The sequence below is a fragment of the Oenanthe melanoleuca genome, chromosome 21 (genome assembly GCF_029582105.1).
Source record: "Oenanthe melanoleuca isolate GR-GAL-2019-014 chromosome 21, OMel1.0, whole genome shotgun sequence".
Lineage (NCBI taxonomy): Eukaryota > Metazoa > Chordata > Aves > Passeriformes > Muscicapidae > Oenanthe > Oenanthe melanoleuca.
In genome coordinates this window covers 1,387,021-1,405,887 of record NC_079354.1, presented here as the reverse complement: position 1 = coordinate 1,405,887, position 18,867 = coordinate 1,387,021, and the positions used below count along the sequence as shown (strand labels likewise).

The 18,867-nt window shown below is 46.7% G+C and overlaps 1 protein-coding gene across 1 annotated transcript in view; it reads left to right on the top strand.

The window, feature by feature from the left end:
• Nucleotides 1–18,735, top strand: part of TMCO4 (transmembrane and coiled-coil domains 4) — a 37,142-nt gene extending 18,407 nt beyond the window's left edge. Inside the window, exons 11-14 of the mRNA XM_056508201.1 lie at nt 111–195; nt 3,794–3,911; nt 6,717–6,834; nt 17,752–18,735. Of these exons, the coding sequence (XP_056364176.1) occupies nt 111–195; nt 3,794–3,911; nt 6,717–6,834; nt 17,752–18,084 (654 nt within the window). The 3' untranslated portion in view covers nt 18,085–18,735. The remainder of the gene's footprint in view (nt 1–110; nt 196–3,793; nt 3,912–6,716; nt 6,835–17,751) is intronic.
• Nucleotides 18,736–18,867: the final 132 nt, after the last annotated feature.

Below are 18,867 nucleotides of genomic sequence, written 5' to 3'. Positions count from 1 at the left end.
GATGCACAAGCAGGTGCTCTGTGTCTCAGGCTCTCAGGCACCCCAAGCCCAGTTTTTCTTCCCAGAAAAATCACCATTTGGTGGCATTTTTTCCTCTCCTTCTTTCTCAGGGCCAGAGACCTGTCACACTGATTGGCTTCAGCCTGGGTGCCAGAGTAATTTACTTCTGCCTGCAGGAAATGGCTCAGGAAAAAGGTAACATTCACCTTCTAACTGTTTTTTCTTTTGTTTTTTTTTTACTCCTGGTGGAGATTTTTTCTTCCAAGAGGAAGAACACAGCTTGGCTCTTTTAGGATAGGATGAAAAAAAAAAAAAAAAAAAAAAGAGGTTTAAATGCCTTTGGATCCAAATTCTGCTGTCATTCCCCAGTCCAGCAGAAAAAATCCACTGTCTTCACTTCAGGGGTTTCAGTGGGTCATTTTCATCTGTAAACAACAATGTGACATTTGTGATCAGTCTGGAGCTGCCTGTGCACTGCCTGGTCCCAGCAGAGGATGCTTTGCCTTTCTTGGGAGCTCTCTGCAGCTCTTGTATCTGATTCCCTGAGTCCTGCCTTCCATTTAAGTCACTGAAATGCCACTGTCATCTGCTGTTTTCATGGTAATTTTCCTCCAAAGTCAAGTATAAAACCATCTGCCAATTTATTACCCATTGTGGTTCTGTTTATTAATAGATTTCTATTTTTAATTTAGGAAAAAAAAGAATAAAATCATTATGATCAGTTGATGGAAATTGTATCTTGGAGTTGAGTCAGCAGTGACTGTGTGCAGCCTGCCTTCCCCCCACGTAGCAATTTAACTCATTAACCATTTGGCTTCACAATAAATCATAAATGGGGAATTTTATAAAGGAAAATGTCCAGTGAAGTCCAAGAAGGTGGGAACAGAGTCAAGTGAGGATGGAGGTCAGGACTGACAGCTGTGTGCCAGAACTTCCCTTCTGAGTTAAGATAAATACAGGAATTCTGTTCTCAGAATAAATCTAATCAAATCCAGAATAATCCTTATGGAGTTACACTGAAGCCAGAACCCAGATCCTAATCTGGCCCTAGATCTACACTTCTTGTGTCCTGAGAATGCCAAGGCCTGAGGTATTTCCAGGTTTTTATTTCAGTCTGCAGCCTCTGGAAAGACATGAGCCCATAGCTTAGGGAGGAAATCCTTAGGGGTCTGGAAGGTTGGCTGCCACTCCAAAGAAATCCAAGTGTCATGGTGATATATCAGAACAGCTCTCTCTATACAGTGATTTTTCAGTTCCTTAGTTGAATTCTGAAAGCTGAGCTGTTGGTGAGATGAAAAGCAGCATGTTTAGCACAGATTGCCAAGGCATTCTCACAGGCACATTCCAGAGCAAGCCACAGAAGGAGCAGAGCTGGGACCTGGGACAGCTGAGACTGATTTGGGTTTGGACTTGGATGTGTCACACAAAAGGAACACACAGCCTTGTCATGCAGGGCTCTGGATCCAGATGGCAGTGGCATTGCTGAAGACAAATAGCTCATGATGGATTGGCCAGTGAAACACCGTGGCAGGAACTCAGACTCTGTTCAAATGCTTCTGTGCAAAGCCATGGAATAACCTTTGGAGGCTTCATCACGGATCCCTTTGGGAGCCAGAGCTCAGCAGGTTTCCAGAAAATGCCATTATGGCAGAGGCTGGAGTAAATGAGCCATCAGAGACACTACTGCGTGGGAAGATCATTGCTCTGATTTCTTCATCGTGATTCCCAAGCCTCTGAGTAAATAATTAGCAATTAGCAAACTAATGCAAATTGATAATGGCTGTTCCCACCAGAGCCTGAGCCTTGAGGGCCAGCTGTGTGTGACAGGAGTGAGGTGTCACACACTGGCTCTTTGGTACTGATCACAGCTCATATGACCAATATCCCACTGGGCTGTGGTCCCTGCTGTGCTTGGTGTTGGAAACACTGCTGCCAGCTCTACCCTGAACATCTGGGCACAGCCAGAGCTGAATTCCAGCCCTGTCCTCCCTGCAGTCAGGACTGATGTGCTGAGGTGCTTTCCCTTTCCCACTGAGTTGCATTCCAAGGGCACAGCAAAGCCCAGCTCCCAGGACTGGTTATAGTCTCTGGGACAGCTTCTATCTTCCACACCTTTTCTGGAGAAATCATCTTAATCAGGTTTGAATTTTGGCCTCTCATTCTCACTCTGTTCTCACCTGCTTGGATTTGATTGGAAATTTTCATTTATAAAACTCCTTATTCAGTAGCCACTCTCTATAAAACAGAGTTAATGAATTATTTTTTTTTTCACTGCTTTTGCAGACTTTATTGTTCTTCATCATCTAAAAGATTTACAAACTGTGAAATACATTTCATTTATCTCCAGCCTCAGCTGCTCTGCAGGCCAATGATCTGTTCCCAGATTTCTATTTCATCAATGTTCAAAGAAAATGAGCATTTTTCAGCCAAGGCTAAACATTTTATTTTTTTTCTTCTGAACAAGCAATAAGCTGGACATAGGACTGGAGAAACAAAAGCTTCCAACACCTTGCCCAAATATTCAGGATCATGATGAATTAGCTGCTTGTTTATTCAGTTGGCTCGCACCAGGGACATGGAATTTAGAACCTTGGTTGGAATGAGCTTCCCATTAGCAAGGCTCTGGGTTTTTTTTGATTGCCCATGATTATGGGAGCAGGGCTTTATTGCTCACAGATTACACTCACAAAATTGAACTGCCCTTTGCTCTTTTTGGTTGAGAAAAATTTGCTCTGCAATAAGAAATAATTCCAGGAGAGCTCATTTGGATTTGTCAGGCACTGGGATTTACATGGAGAAGGATGCAGGCACTGCAGGCAGCTCTAATCCTTTACTGCTACATCAGGGAAAGGAAGCTAAGTGATTTACATTTGAAAAGTACCCAGGCAGCACCTCTCCCTCCAATGCTGGGTTTAGCTAGGGTCTGTGGAGCCTGGTTTCCCACAGGTGCAGAGTTTAGATTTGGAATGTTCTGCTCATGAGTCTTATGGAAGATACTGATATATCATGAGATTTATGGAAGATACTGATATATTGTTCAGGGGTTTAGGAAAGTAGCAGAGCTGCCCACTATTTCTCATTCCATCATTGTTCCTCCTGAAACTGCCCAGCTGCAGGTCTCTGATAAGTGAGGAAGATTTATTGTGCTTAAAAGTCAACACTGCTGTGCAGCAAATCAGGTCCTGGGCATTCAGGTTACAGCAGAAGGAAATCAAACCAGTTTGATAGATCTTCACTGGGTATTGGCAAGTGCCTCCATTGCTGCTACTTCCAAATCAATATGAACAATTTGGGATTTCCTCTTGCATGTTCAGGTCATGTTTTTCATAGAATCAGCTGTGGGAAGGTTCCTCATGCTTCCTGTATGACATTTGATCACTCTGTGGGATCTCAGACCCCTTCACCTGTTTCAAAGTTCCATGCAAACCCACATCAGTGAGTCTGCAGAAAGACTTTTCCAGGGGTTTCCAAACCTTCCCAGAGGTTTGCTGCTCAAACAGCATCTTTCTGGGCAGAGGCCAGGCCACTTCTCCCTCATGCCATCAGCTTGGTACTTTGCACTTTGCACTTTGTCTGAGGATCTCAATTTTTCACATTTATTAACTCCCTGAATTGTGGACACTTAGGATGTATGCAAAGTTTTATTTATGATCCTCCTTTCCATTGTTTCAGTTTTTCAAACTGAATCCACTAAATGATGATTTTTCTGTAGTGCACATCTGAACATACTTCATGTAAGAATATTTTCTGATCCATCTTCTAAATCTGACCTGTTCTGCTTTCACCTTGACAGACTCACAAGGGATCATTGAAGATGTTGTCTTGCTGGGAGCTCCAGTGGAAGGAGAAGCCAAGCACTGGAAAGCTCTCACCAGAGTGGTGTCAGGCAGGATCATAAATGGCTTCTGCAGGTCAGTGTGGAAATGTATTGGGGTATTTATCCCTTCCTTTGGAAGTGCTGGTGAGGACATTGATTCAGCAGTGCCAGAGCCTTGTCCCCTGCAGTGCCCTCAGATCCACTGGAGATGGCAGTTCCAGGAGGCACTTGGAGCTGTGTGATGCAGTTCTTGGCTCTTTGTGCCATGGGAAGCCCATGTAGGTCCTGTTCATAGAGGGACAGTGCTCCACCACTCACAGCCCAAAGTGTGTTTGTGTGTGTAATCTGATACATTCTAAAGCCCCTTTAAATCTCAGCTTTGTGTGAAGGAGTACAAATACAGCAGTTAAGTTGGCTGACTTAAAGAATGGGAATTAGAATCTCTAAAAGCTTTAAGATGCACTTCACTTGTGGCTGCTTATGGGGAAAAGGATGTAAAAATCACAATTGGAAGGGGAGGAGCTCAAGCAAATTGAAGGGTTTTATATCTGGAGTGGGTTTCTGGTCAAGATACTCCACATGAACAAGATTTAACTTGCAAAGGAAGAATAGCTGGAATAGCTGGAGCAAATTTAGTAAGGATGTGAAAGAATACAAAGATTGCCTTCAAAACAAATACCAGCTTTTTAAAACCACATTTAAAAACATTTTAGAAATAAAAGCAGACAACTCTTATGCAGAGTTATGGGAGTTGCTGGGTGAGAAGAGGGAGGTTCAGAGGTCTGAAACAGCTGAAGCAATCTCAAAAAGCTATTAAGTATTCAAGTGACAGCTTCAAACCTAATGACTGTGTCTTGGAAGATAATTGTGGCAGGAACACTGCTTACCAGAACAATTAGATAAGGGGAAATTAAAACTGAGGAATGAAGTAGGGAGGACCAAGAGCATGAGGAAATAAATTGAAAAATAACCAGGCAAGAAAATTAACAAAGAACCTGCAAGTTAAGACAGTTTATGAAGCTGTGAGCCCTCAGGTCAAGGGCAGGTGAAAATGTTGCTGGTGTTTTCCATGCACACATATGTGGAAGGTGAGGAAGTATTGTGTTACTGTGATTCTAACAGAGTGATTGAACTTAGAAAGAATAACTAAATAAATTAGTTTAAAGTATTCAAGGTTAAAACAATAAGTTATCAATCCTATCTATCAGCTAGGCTGGAAATTGTTGCTTTTATCCTCTATGGATTCCAGGATTTTCAGGGATACTGGATGTAAACACCACTTGCAGCGTTTCTTCCTGTGCCATAAGGAAGAGCTGCCTCCCTGGGAGTGCTCTGAGTTCCTTTAAGAAGCCATAAAGGATAGAAATCATTGCATATAACTGAGTTTACCCAGAAAATGTTGTTCCTCTTTGTGTTCTACAAAAAGAAATTTCACTGTAAAAAGCTTTTTGTATCCATTTCCTATAACACACACACAGACACAGAAAAAGGATTTTGTTATAGTTTCTAAACCTGCCTGTGCTGCTGGAATAAAATACAGTGTGTGTGTCTAGAGGGTTATTCAGGTAACATGAGAGGCAGCTAGAGAAGGGAGTGGAGAGATTTGGGGAATTTCTGTGAGGATTGAGGTAGAGAAAAAGATCACAGAAACATTTTGTGGTAAGGCTTTACCTGATGCTGATTTCTCTGGACTCTTGCTTGTACAAAGGGTGGCCTGATTCTGTCACTTGGGGAGTAACTACTTAGGTTGGATGAATTACACTGAATAGAATTCCTGTGAGATCAGATTTGAGCCCAATTGTTCAGCTTCAGTCCTTGTTCTCCTTTGCCTTTGGAACATTGGTACAAAATTTGAAGGGGACAGGGTGAGTGAGAGCCCTGTGAGCTGTCAGAGCTGTCCCCTCCCACTTAACAAGGGCAGGGTGCAAATTCCCAGTGGGAAATCTCACCCAAATCACTTGGACTGGCTCAGCTTGTGAAAGAACCCACACCTGAGCAATGTGAATATGTTGAAAAGGTTTTGCAGGGCTCTGTGAAGACCAAAACTCCTAGTGTGGATTATTTGGGAATAGCCAGGAACAGGCACCTGTGTCAGGAGCATCACAGAGCACAAATCCCCTCCTGTCCCTCTTAAATCTCCTCTATAGAGTACAGAGGCATTTCAGTGCCCAGATTTTATGCTGTTGCTCAGCTCAGAAGAGTTTGTATTTCCTTCTCTCCTCATGCCACAGTCTACCCTGAAACTGTCACAGTGACTTATGGCACTGCTTTAGAGTGGGAACAAATTTTTCCTTGTTCTGTCACCAAAGCCATGTATTTCTCCAGTACCTATAAATCAGGAGCACTCCCAGGAGCTTCACAGTCAATATTTATGTCACAACATCAGTGTTGTAGGTGTCATCATCTTTACAGCTTTATGGGCTGGAGGACCTATCAGTACATGAAAAAGATGAAATATGTCAATGTGCAATCCCTAAGCAAATATAGGAATAAACAGAAGGGTCAGATTTTTAAACTCACTGCAGGTAAAGAGACGACAACCATGGATCAGGATTCAGTTCAGACTTACCCCTCTGTGTCCCAGAAACCTGCCTTGAATCCAGCAAGTGGTTCCCAATGTGATTGCTACATCACACTGACCTGCAGCAGGCCTGGTCCAGACATCACTGTGCACTCCACTCTCCTCCTGGTGTGAGCAGTAACACATTGGAAGTGTTCCAGGTCAGGCTGGACAGGGCTTGGAGCAGCCTGGTCTAGTGGAAGGTGCCCCTGCCCATGGTAGGGAGTGGAACAGGATAAACTTTCAGGTCCCTTCCAACCCAAAGTGTTCTGGAATTCTTTGATTCCACATGATATTGGATGATCAACAGGATTTATTCCCACTCTTCTCTGCTTCCAGGGGGGACTGGCTGCTGAGCTTTGTTTACAGAACCTCCTCTGTCCAGCTCAACGTTGCAGGCCTCCAGCCAGTCGACCTGGATGACAGGAGGATGGTGAACATGGACCTTTCCTCTGTAGTAAGTTCTCATATTCTCATTTTTTCTCCATGATTCTTTGCCTGAAGCACTGTAACCCACCCTCACTGTGCTGGGGAAGCTGGGGACTGAAGAGAGCCCCTCTAGGTACATTGTCCCTCTTTCCTGTCTTTGAGAGAGCTCTCATCCACCCTTCCCTCTGGATTTTGTTGGCCCAGCTGGTGTTCAGCACTGAGCAAAACAATGAGAATCTGCCTCTCCTGTTGAATCTGCTTGAGGTTTTTTTATATACTGACATATCTCATAGTGGAGATAGAAGATGCTCTTACTCCAGAAGAAGGGCCTTGCTGTCACAGAATCATGGGATGGTTTGGGTTGGAAGGAGCCCAGGCCCTGTGAGTGTGGATCCTGGGGAGGTGGGATCAGCAGGGAAACGTGGATGGATCTCACACACGCTCCAGCACAGCACGTGCAATCCACTATCTTATCTTGGAGGAGCCTTCCACACTGCTCAGGTTCAGCCAGGGGCAGCTCCTGCCCTTGTACCTTGGTCCCCAGGGCTGCAGGAGCCGGAACTGCTGTGGAATTACAGAAGCTCTGTGATAGCAACAGTTCCTGCTGCCTTTTCACAGTGTGTGTCTCTAGGAAACAGAGAGAGATTCACTGGTATATCTGGGAAACATTTAGCTTCCTCAAAGCTGTCTGGTGTCATTAGTGATAAGCCACTGTTAGAACATCTGGCAGTATATCTAAGCAATATCCAACTCAATTATCTTAAAATCATCACCATGTTGCTGTCTCCTCCACAGAAGAAGTGAAAGAAAACTATGCAGGACTTATCTTGTGTATCCATATCCACAGAAATTTTGGACATGCCATTGTGTTTTTTCCATATCTTAGTGTTTTAATTTATTATTTACTCTCTGCAAGCTGGAAGATGCCCAGCACAAAGCTCAGGATACTTCCATGGTTGGTATTCCTGCCATGACTCTTCTTCCTAAGTGTCCCCACAAGCTGGCAGGGACTGTGTGTTGCTCTGGAGCTAAAGGCACTTGGAAGAGCTTTTACGTTTTTTGGAGCACCAGCTTGCTGAGCCTATAAATACCCAACTGTTCTCAGCTCATTTCATTCATGATAACTGAGCTCTGCACAGCCCTTGGCAGCACACACAGGGCTTGGTGCTGAGCAGAGAGAACAAACACTTGGAGGAGCAAACCAGAGGCTTCCCAGGAGGAAGGGGTTTTAAACACATGGTGGAGGCTTTTAAACATGGTCCATGCATCTTTGCATCTCTCTGGGTTGTCAGCAATTCCACGCACTCCCACATCTATTTTCTCACCATCCCAGAGCTGCCAGTGCTCATTTGCTCTCTGGCATCTGCTGCTGGCACGAAAATGGCCCAAGATGCCAAGTGGTGGCACTGAGGTGACATTTCCTGTCAGGCAGTCCATGTCACCCCTCTCTTTTTGAGTTCTCTTCAGAGACTCTCCTTCTCATGACCCTCTGCTTCCTGAAGCATGAAACCCTCCAGAGCCCTGCACATTTTATCCTGCCTGGATCACAGCAGCTTCTCCACTCCCCTCAGAGGAGCAGGATTTCCATTTCAGCTGAATGAATAACGTTTGCAGAGCTGCTCTCTGCTCATCTCCCAGGGCTGTGTGTCTGCATCCCAGCTGCCTGCTGCCAGCACTCAGTCCCAGTGCTGCTCTCCACAGAAGGAATTGACACTTCCTTCATCTCACTGCAAAGCTTTGGGGAGGAAAAATCTATGTTAAGTAGGTGTCATTGCCTTGATCCATTTTCCAGACCACAGGAAGAAATACAGTGCATTCTGGTGAACATTTTAGAAATAAAAGGAGCAAGAATGGGGAATGAAATATCCAGGGGCAATATTTTTTAAAGTGGTAAGAAAGCAAAGATGATTTTGCTGAAAGTACAGTGCAGTAGCATAAGAGAAAAATACATAGAGATATTTAGATATAAAGGTATTTTCTTTATGGAGACCAGCTCCACCCCTGCAGGTGCCCTTGTTGGAGGTCCCTGTGAGTGTCCTGCCAGGAGAAAGACAAGCTGTGGTAGAAGAATAAAGTATAGCTGATGCAAAGGTGCTCAGCAGGAAAATATTACAAATGCATCAGTATTTTTGGCACCTCCCTGCCCATCCATAATGAAAACTGGTTTGGATCCAAACAGCTTGCTTCTCTTTGCTGTGGTAGCACCAGAATCCTCAAATGAGTGGAGGATTAGGAGCCCTCAGAATAAACAGGAATTCACCTCCAAGGCCTCCATCTCTTGTCTCTCTTGATTAGTGTGTTTTTTATCTGACTGTCAGTAAAAAAGCAGAGAGAAAAATGTCCTCCCACTCAGCAAACTCAGTTATAAAATCCTTCCTCATGGTTACAAAGGGGCTGATTTATTCTGTGGATTTATTTGACAGTGCCTGTTAGAGACCAAGGAAGTCATGGAGCTGCAGGGGATTATCCTGATTGCTGTTTGTTCCCAGGGGACTTTGTTCAGTACAGTCCAAATTAATATTTGAATATTGCAGAACTGCTCAGGGAGCATCTTCAGGGAGGCTCAGAAGTCAGCAACAGTCAGGAATGGGCAGTTCCATCAGGAATGGGCAGTTTCACAGCAGCAGAAATCAGAGATGAACCTGCAGGTTTAGAGGCAGTGAGAATGTATGGCTGGAAGTCCAGTGGAAAGCTGGGATGGATCTTGGAATTGTGGAATTGGTGAGGAGGGAAAAGCTCTCAAGAGACCACTGAGGCCAGTTGTTCCCCCAGCCCTGCCAAGGCCACCACTGGCCCATGTCCCCAAGTGCCACATCCTCACAGCTTTAAATCCCTTCAAGGAAGGGAATTCCATCCTTGCCCTGTGCCAGGGCTGAACAGCTCTTTCCATGGAGAAATTTTCCCTAATATCCAATCTAAATGTCCTCTGGCACAGACTGAGGCCATTTCCTTTTGTCCTCTCACTTGTCACCTGGGAGAAGAGACCAGCCCCTACCTGGATCCACCCTCCTGTGAGCTCTCAGAAAAGGGACCAAAATTCCCATTATGAGGGGGGACAGATTCAAGGCACTCAGGTACAAAAACCATAAAAAAACCATCAAAACCATAAGCAGATGGAAAGTCTGAATTCTCTGAAATCCAATTGATTTGGCACTTCTGTGAGTCAGGCTTTTTTTCTCCAAACACATTAAATTGTGGTTTTTCCCACTGTATTCCCAAGACTTGCAGCAAAGAATTAATTGTGGTTACAAAGTGTGGATTAATTAAGAACCCTGGGGAGTTGGAAAGGCAGAAAAGGGTTGCCAGTATGTCATTGCTCCTTTGTTTCACTTGTTCCCAGTGAGCAGTGCCACCTCCCCAAGGGCAGGATCAGAGGAACAGGAGCTTGGAGCAGAACTCAGCTTCAGGCAGCTGCCTGGAGGAGCTGGGAGAGCCCCTCTCCCCTCAGGGGAACATGGAGGGCTTTGTGGAAACAATTCCATGTGTCTGTTAGACTGTGAGGTCACAGGGAGGCTTCCACAGCCCTGGAATCATCAGTGGCTTCATCTTCTGTGCTCCTTGCTGTTGATTTGGGAGCTCCAGGAATCCCACATTAAATACATATTCAGTATGTTTTTCCCTTTGGGACACAAGCAGAGAGTGCTGGCAATGTCACTGTGTTAGAACAGAGGAAGAAACTGAAAAAGCTTTTCCAAAAACAGGTGCAAACGAGGCCATTAATAACGTGCAGTTTGTTTTTGCTTTGTGGCTGACAAACCTCAAAGGCTGATGTCCCTCCTTGCTCCAGCACCCACAGACTGCTGGAGCTGGATGTGCTTTGTGGGAGCCTGGGGATGCTCAGCTGCTTCTGAAGGCAGAGAGAACCATTTTATAGACTCATATCTCATAAGGCTGGTGCCCAAATTCCCAAATTCCTACAAATGGGAACCAGCAGAGTGCCACAATTTCCTGCAGATCTACAGGAGGGATTTTCCCATGGTGCCATAGGGAATTCCAGGCTACCCTGGGCAGGGCTGGATCCCTGGGACTGCAGCTTCTCCTTCAGAAGAGCTGAAGGCACCAATGCCACCTTTGGGCAGCTCATGGGTGGTCAGTATTTCCATCAAACACAGTCCAGCAGAGGAAATTCACTGTTCCTTTGCAGAGCCAGCAAAGTTGTGATGCCAGCACATCTTTCTCCTGTGGAACATAACTGGCATCACCTTTTACAGATTTTCTATTCCCTCTTAGAGCACTTTGCATGTGGAAATGGGACAGTTCCTGCAAGTGCATGCACTGCAGCCCCTGTTCTTTCCTGCTTTGCAGTGGGCAGGTCTGGAGCTGTTGGCTCTGCAGGCACTTTCCCCATCCCAGCCCTTTCTGGAGCAAAGCAGGGGGAGTTTTCCCAAAGTATTTTTCAGCTGGATTCTTCAGGAATGGCCACACAGAGTCCAGGCAGGTGAATTCAAGATAGAAAATTCAGCTTTTAATTTCCTGTCTTCTGCTAGAACATGAATGCTGATTCTGTGTTATTTTTCTGCTCCCTTTGAGCTCTGATTCTGACCTGCTCAGCTAACATGGAAACAAAATCCCAGCACAACTGGCAATTAAAAGTGTTAATCAAGGGGAAGGCTGGCTTTGCTGACACCTTGTGCACATCATGTGTTTGAGATGCTGCAATTAGAGCAGCTGAATTATTGATAGGAGCTGAATGTCACTGAAATACCATGAAGGTGTCACTGCCCTGGTGACACTGGGGGAAGGGGAGGGCTTGAACCTGCTGCAAATCCCTGTGAGGAGGATTTATAGGAGATCACATTGCTGAGGAGAGATGTGGCACTACTCCACAGCTCTTGGAATTTCCCAAATACCCAGAACTTCTTGAGCCATCAGCTCATGAGGGATGAGTCATTGTCCCCAAAAACAGCAGCATTTCCTTTGGTTCATCTCAGGTGACCTTGTTTTGTGGGGTTGGGCTGAGAACCTGGTTTGAAAGCAGCAGAGATGGTAATGTTTGAGTTGCCAAATCTTGTGTATTCCTGGAGCAAGATGGGGAGAAGAAGGGTGACAATCCCTTTGGGTGTTCCCTCTGCTTCAGGCTGGTCCTGATGCATCCTCTTGATTATGGACACCAAACCTCATCTAAATGTTCTTGTGTGGAATCCTGAAAAAATTTCCATAATCCTGGTGTGATCAGTCTGTCCAGTATTTTGGGTCCCTAGTGGCCTGCTGTGGTTTCTTGTGGCAGACACTTGGGTCCCCTAAGTTCTTTCTAGGAACTCTCCAATTCAGTCTATCAATCCAGTCTTTATTTTGGGGATCTCTTGTCCTCTATGGCCCGAGACATTATGTTCAGATTATTCCCCAGTGATATTTATATGCACATCTTATGCTGGGTCTTTAAAAACACTCTTTAAGCCATCAAATTTAAATAATTGCTACTTGGATTAGCACCAAAAAATGAGTATTTAGTTGTAGCTACCATATAAATGAGTGGTGGTCATTGGGGAGAGCATCATCAACAAAAAATAGACAACAGCAGCTCCACAAACAGTTGAAAAATCAATGGAAGAGCTGTTTCCTTCAGTGGGATGGCTTGGAGTGCATCACTGGCAACAGAGGGACATTTGTGAAGGCACATTTCCCTTGAAACTTTTTCAAGGACTCTCTTACTAATTCAGAATATTAATTCCCAATTTTGTGCTGCCTATTGTCACTAATGTACAGCTGCTCTCCATTTGTCCCTTAGACCTCCAGAACTTGATTCCTGCACTTGCTTCCTGGCTTTTTCATGTTATATTCTGTATTTTACTCCTCTCCATCTTCCTCTTGGAATTGCTGAAGGTAAATTGAGAGTAAAGCTGGCAGAGATTTTCAGCAGTGGATGAATTCAGCAAAAGCCAGTGATTACTGAGAATTTTCAACATTGATCACAAAACATATCAAATTTTGATGGAAAAACTCTTGGAAAAAGCTCTTGCCTTGGTGTGGAATTGCCTGAGGTGTCTGAGGGGAACATCCTCAACTACCATCCCAGAGGTGACAATGACTGGATCAATCTGTTGTGGCTGAAAGATGATTGCAGGGAAAAATTACAGTCTGGCTCAAAAAATATCACTGCAATCAAAGGAGAACTTTTACCAGTCAAGTGAGTTTTGAAATGAGAAGAAAAATAAGAATTGAGAGCCTTATTCTGTCCACAAGGACTGTGATTGTGCAAAGAGATGATGTGAGAGCAAAGCCTCTGAGCCTCAGCAGAATAAATCTTTATTCCCTCAATTTTTCAGAGCAGATATAGAAACATTAAAGAGGAATAATGCAAATGGCATTGTCAGGATTTCCAAAATAAATTCAGCTCTATCAGTTTTTCCTCAAATATATTTTTATTGGTTTCTGAAGGACTGTTGGTGCCTAGGATGCACCATTGCCTCAGGTGCCAAATTCAATTGATAAATTGAATCAATTTTTAAATAAATCCATTTAAATTGCACCTTCTGAATTAGTGGATGTATTCACTGTCCTCACTTTGAGAAAACATTGTTTCCTGAGAATCCAAACAGAGGAATTCTATTTCTATTCTAACTTCATTTAGCACAGCCTGTGTCAAGGTATGCTGAATGTTTTGTGTTTCCTGCTGTGCAATCTGCTCTGTCTCTGGATTTTGCAGCTCCTCTGCCCAGGCAGCATCAGGGCTTTGCTGTGAGCTATCAGAAAACTGGGGGAAAACCCAGGACGTTTTCTGCCAGGCTGAAAGTTGGGATTGTTCATCCTGGAGAAGAGAAGGCTCCAGGGGGACCTTAGAGCCCTTTCCAGAGCCAAAAGGGGTTGGAGAGGGATTTAGGACAAGGGATGGAGGGACAGGACACAGGGAGTGGCTTCCCATTGCCAGAGGGCAGGGATGGATGGGATATTGGGAAGGAATTCCTCCCTGGCACAGGTTCCTAGAGAAGCTGTGGCTGTTCTTGGATCCCTGGAGCAGCCTGGGACAGTGGAAGGTGTCCCTGCCATGGCAGGGGTGGAACTGGAGGATCTTCAAGGTCCTTTCCAGCCCAAACCAATCTGGATTCTGTGGATGCCCTCTGTCATGCAGGGTGTAGCCAGACTCAGAATTAGGGCTTTCACTGACATGTGGGAATATCTGTGAGTGGAGGAGCCTGCCAGCTTGGCAGAGCTGACTGGGTTTTGAGGGATAGCCTGGCAGAGCTTGGGGTCCATCCTGCCATCCATCAGCCTGTGCCACCACTGGGGCTGTGTGGCTTCAGAGGCAGCATCCAGAACTGAGGAGATCTTGGAAAGCAGCAGGGAAATTTGGAACAGGAAACAGCTCCCAGACCTGGCAGCTCAGTTCAGAGCAGGGTTGGACTCCAGTGCTTTTCCTGGCCAGCACATTCACTGGAGCTTTGGGAAAGGGAGAGTAAACAATGACAATACCCAGGGGGGCTGGGCTGGCTGTGCCCTGTGGTTTCTCTGTGTGTGACACCCAGGGCAGCTGAGGGCTCCTGTGATCATCCACTGAGCTCCAGAACCTGCAGCTCGCTCCAAGAACTCCTTCACCCCACAAAAAATGCCATTTGCTATGAAAACAAACAGTATTAGCCAAAAGGCAATCCTGAGGAATCCCCTCCAAGGTTGCTGCTCCTGCTCTGCAGATATGCTTGAACTTGAGGGGATCTTTTGCTGCAGAATAAACTCGCTCTGTGGATTTGATGGGCTTAAAACACATCAAAGCTGTGAAACTCTCAGGTATATGAGTGGCCTGTGCATTCCCCATCACAGTGATTTCCTGTAAGTCCACAGGGGTTGGTGAGGGGGAGCAGGAGGAAGGCACAGCTGGGCTGCCCTGTCCCTCCCCTGCCCGCAGGGAGCAGAGGGTGGGGGACACTCAGCTGGGCTCTGGCAGCTCTGTAGCCCTGCAGAGCATCTGGAGCCATGTGCACCCCTGTGCTGGCTGCTCAGGATGGGTGGAGGAGCTGTTGTTGAAGGACACTGGGCAGGATCTGAAGGTCCTTGGCTCTGGAGTGAGCAATGCAGTGTTATCTTGCCGAGTCGAGCTTGTCCCTGTGACATCATTGTTGTGACATCAGTGTTGTGACTGAGTCGTGCCTGTGCCTGAGTCCTGGCAGTGCCAGGATCGTGGGGAATGTCTCCTTCCTCCTGGCCCTTCCTCTGCCCTGCCCTTGGCAGCACCTGCTCTGGAGGTCAAACCAAGGACAAGCTGGGATTCTTCTTCCTCTGTATCCAACAGAAACACTTCCTGGCAGTTTAATCATCACAACTGATGGTGCTCAGTGACATTTTTGATACTTTTGGGTGGATTTAGACTTGAAAACCTTTCCAGACATGCTGAACTGACTGGTGATGGATCCCCTGGGCAAAGCCATCAGCTTTATCCTCTGGAGACCCCCTGGTGTGGGACTGGAGTCCTGCAGCAGCAGTGCCAGAGGCAGCTGGCTCGTGGGTCCCAGTGAGTCAAAGCAACCATAAAGTGAAATATGGCTGGGAGAAGTCACCTAAACAATCCAAATAAAGCTTCTCCACTGCTTTCCTCACAGCAAGCAGAAATGTGTTTGCTCTGGTGCTGAGCACACCCTTCCTTTTGTCTTAAATTCCCCCTGCACTTTGTTCTGACATATTAAAATAGTTCTGCATTTCCCTTTAAAGTTTTTATTGACAATGTTGTAGATGTTCCCCTCCCATCTCCAGCACCACCTGCCCAGCAGAGGAATTCAGGCTTTCAGACTGAAGATGAAAACAGGTTTTAGAGAGCTGGAATTGCTGGGTTTTCCCACCAGGATGGCTTTAAACTGGCAAGGCAGTTTGTGTGCTGTTCTTTTGCTGGTGGCTCAGTGCAGAGAAGAGTCCATCTTCCTCTTACACTTCTCAGGGGCTTCTCTGGTCCAACTTTATGGAATCCTCTCCTCTGCTATCCTAGAGACAGGACTGAGTTTCCTTGGAAGAGACTGAGCAAAGCTGCAGGAGGGACAGACTCTCATGAGGTCTCAGTTTCCCTTTCAGCTGCACGGGCCCCTCAGAATGGCTCATACCCAGCACCTCTCAGGGATCCTGGTGCTCAGGGAAGAGGAATTCCCTGTTGTTTTAGTGGAAGCTGCTGGGTACTGAGGAGTAATGAAAATCAGTCCTTAGGGTGGCAGAGGAAATTTGTTCTCTCTGGCTAATGACTCAGTAACAACAGGCTGAGAATTCCCAGGGCAGGGCAGGCAGATGGTGTGACTGGGGAGGTTCTGAATGCAGCAGAGCAAGAGCCTTCAGCCCCTGCTCCCAGTAACTCCAGTTCCTGTCTCTGCCCACCTTCCCCAAGGCCTTGCTCATTCCTTCCTCCAGCCCCACTGACTGAGCAGTAAAAGGGTTGTACTTTTCCACAGGACAATGTCCACAGCTCCCAGTCCTTCCATGGTTATTTTGATTAACTAATCTGTTCAAAACATCCAGAGCTCATTGAACCATCTGGATAGATTCAAGTCACATATTTGTTTTCCTGATGTGCTGATTAAACCCTTCTGTTTGCTGCAAGCCTCAGTGCAGCCAAATGTGCCCCTCCAAAGCTGCTTCACACAAACAGCTCAGGGGGTTGGATTTGTGGAGAAAAGGTTGTCTGTAGCTTTGGGAGAGATGTGCTGGGAGCCCTGGTGCTGGCACAGCCATGAATCCCACAGTGGTTTGGGTTGGGAGGGAGCTTAAAGCTCATCCAGTGCCATGGGCAGGGACACCTGCCACTATCCCAGGGTGCTCCAAGCCCCATCCAAGCTGGCCTTGGGCACTGCCAGGGATGGGGCAGCTGAAGGATTGCTCTGGCACCAGGCAGGAGCAAGCAGGAGATGAGCAGAGGGTCCAGGTCTTTACAGAGCTGTGTGAAGAGCTCTTACCATCATCATCCCTTCCTGGGGAAGTCATCCTGTGTCAGAGAAGCAAGAATCCTGGGACTGAGGTTATGAGTATTCCCTGCCATGGAAATTCCCTAATTACTAGCAAGGTTTGGGAAAATAAAAGGCCAAGACAGCTCTCTGGCTGGGTCAGGAAGATTTAAACTGCTGAAAATCGGATTTATCTGAGATGCTGTTGGTACACCTGGAATGGGGAAGGAATTTCAGCCTCTCCAGCCACGTGGCCTTTAGCATCAAGAACAGTCAACCACAGAGGAGATTTCCTCTCCTCCTGTGTCCTGTCTGGAAGGGAACTTCCCAACATCCATCTCAGAAGGGTTATCTTATAGTGGAATTCATCATTTGTCATTACAATAAAACTGTCTGGGTTTTTACATGTACTGTTGACCTTTATTTGGTTTATGAACCCATAACTCCTGGGCTTCCAGTTTTATACAGGGTGGGATGCATCAGTGCAGCTTCCAGCTGAGAATCTCAGCTTGGGAGCTGTGTGAGGTTTAATGACTCTGTCTTAATTTAAATAAGATAATCCTGGCTTTTACAAGGGAGCTGAGGCACCTGGAGGACACATTTAGCAAGAGCAGGTAAATGACCTAAGAGAACTCTCCTGCCTGGGTGTCTCTGCCAGAGCAGAGCTCCTTTAGCCTCTTGGCACCTAGGATTTTTGGGGTGGAACTCAGCCAGGTCCAGGCTTTTAAACATCTCAGAGGAAAAGTCATCCAGCAGAAAAGTGTGCCCCAAATGCTGCAGCCACTTCAGGCTGGTTGATGGACACCTGCACTTATCCAGTGGTGGAATCACCACTCCTGGAAGTCCTCAAAAAACATGTGAATGTGGCACTTGGACACTTGGGTTAGTGGTGGCCTCAGCAAGATGGACTTGATGATCATAAGCATTTTTTCCAATCTTAACAATTCCATGATTCTGTGATTTTTTCCAACCTCATTCTTTCCATCTGTCAGAGCCAAACCCAAGTCTCTCAGCAGGGGTGGCTGTTGGGATGAAGGACTTGGCTGAGCTGGATCCCTGTGGGTTCCCCACTCACAGGATTCTTGTTCCTGCAGGTAAACGGCCACCTGGACTACATGAAGCAGATGGACACAATCCTAAAAGCTGTGGGCATTAGAACCAAGGAATGCCAGCCAGAAGAGAAGGGCACTGGGAGTCTCTTTTCCCCTCAAGCCAAGAAATCCCAGCAGGCAGCTGGCAGCAAGGCTCAGGGAGAGGAAAACAGCAGGAAAGAGGAGGAGGAGGCTGGGGGTGAGGCTCTCCCAGCCAGCTGCACTCACCCACTGAATTCCTCCAGCCCTGCCCTGGGACAACCCTCCCCTCCCTGCCCAGACTGCTCACACAGCACAGACAGCAAGGAGCAGGCAGTGGGGAAAGGAGCAAATTAGGGCAGAGCTGCTCAGCCAGCACAAAAACCGCTGTCAGCACATCTGTGGCACTGGGATTCCCAGAGGATGGAGCTGGCAGAGCTGCAGCTGCAGTTTCCAGCCCCTCCAGAGAAAAGTGTGGCACTGCTGTGGCACTGGATCAGAGTGTGGCACTGCTGTGGCACTGGATCAAAGCTCTTGGAGCAGCTGCCCACAGCAGCTCCCTGAGGCAACAGAGGCCTGATTCCTGCCCAAGGCTGCTCTGGGAGCTTATTCCTGCCTGAGGCTGCTCTGGGGGCTGATTCCTGCCTGAGGCTGCTCTGGGGGCTGATGATTCCTGCCTGAGGCTGCACTGGGAGCTTATTCCTGCCTGAGGCTGCTCTGGGGGCTGATTCCTGCCTGAGGCTGCTCTGGGGGCTGATTCCTGCCTGAGGCTGCACTGGGAGCTGATGATTCCTGCCTGAGGCTGCTCTGGGGGCTGATTCCTGCCCAAGGCTGCACTGCTCCTCAGGAATCCAAGGCAGATCCCATCCAAATCCTTGCAGGAAGCAGCTGCACCCCTTGCACTGTGTCCCTGCTGTGACTGGGGGAAGCAGGTGGCTCTGAGGGGATTTGAAGCATTTCACAGAGAGAGGGTCACTACTAGGAAATTAAAAACATTTTTCCATCAGAGATGAGTTGGGTTTGAGGATCTCAGGTGTGTTCCAGGCTCCAGATGGATCCATATCTGCTCTCCAGCTCTGCTGACCAGGAGGGGAAATGCTGGGGCTGCCAGGCTTCCTGCCCCTGCCTGCTGCAGGTTTG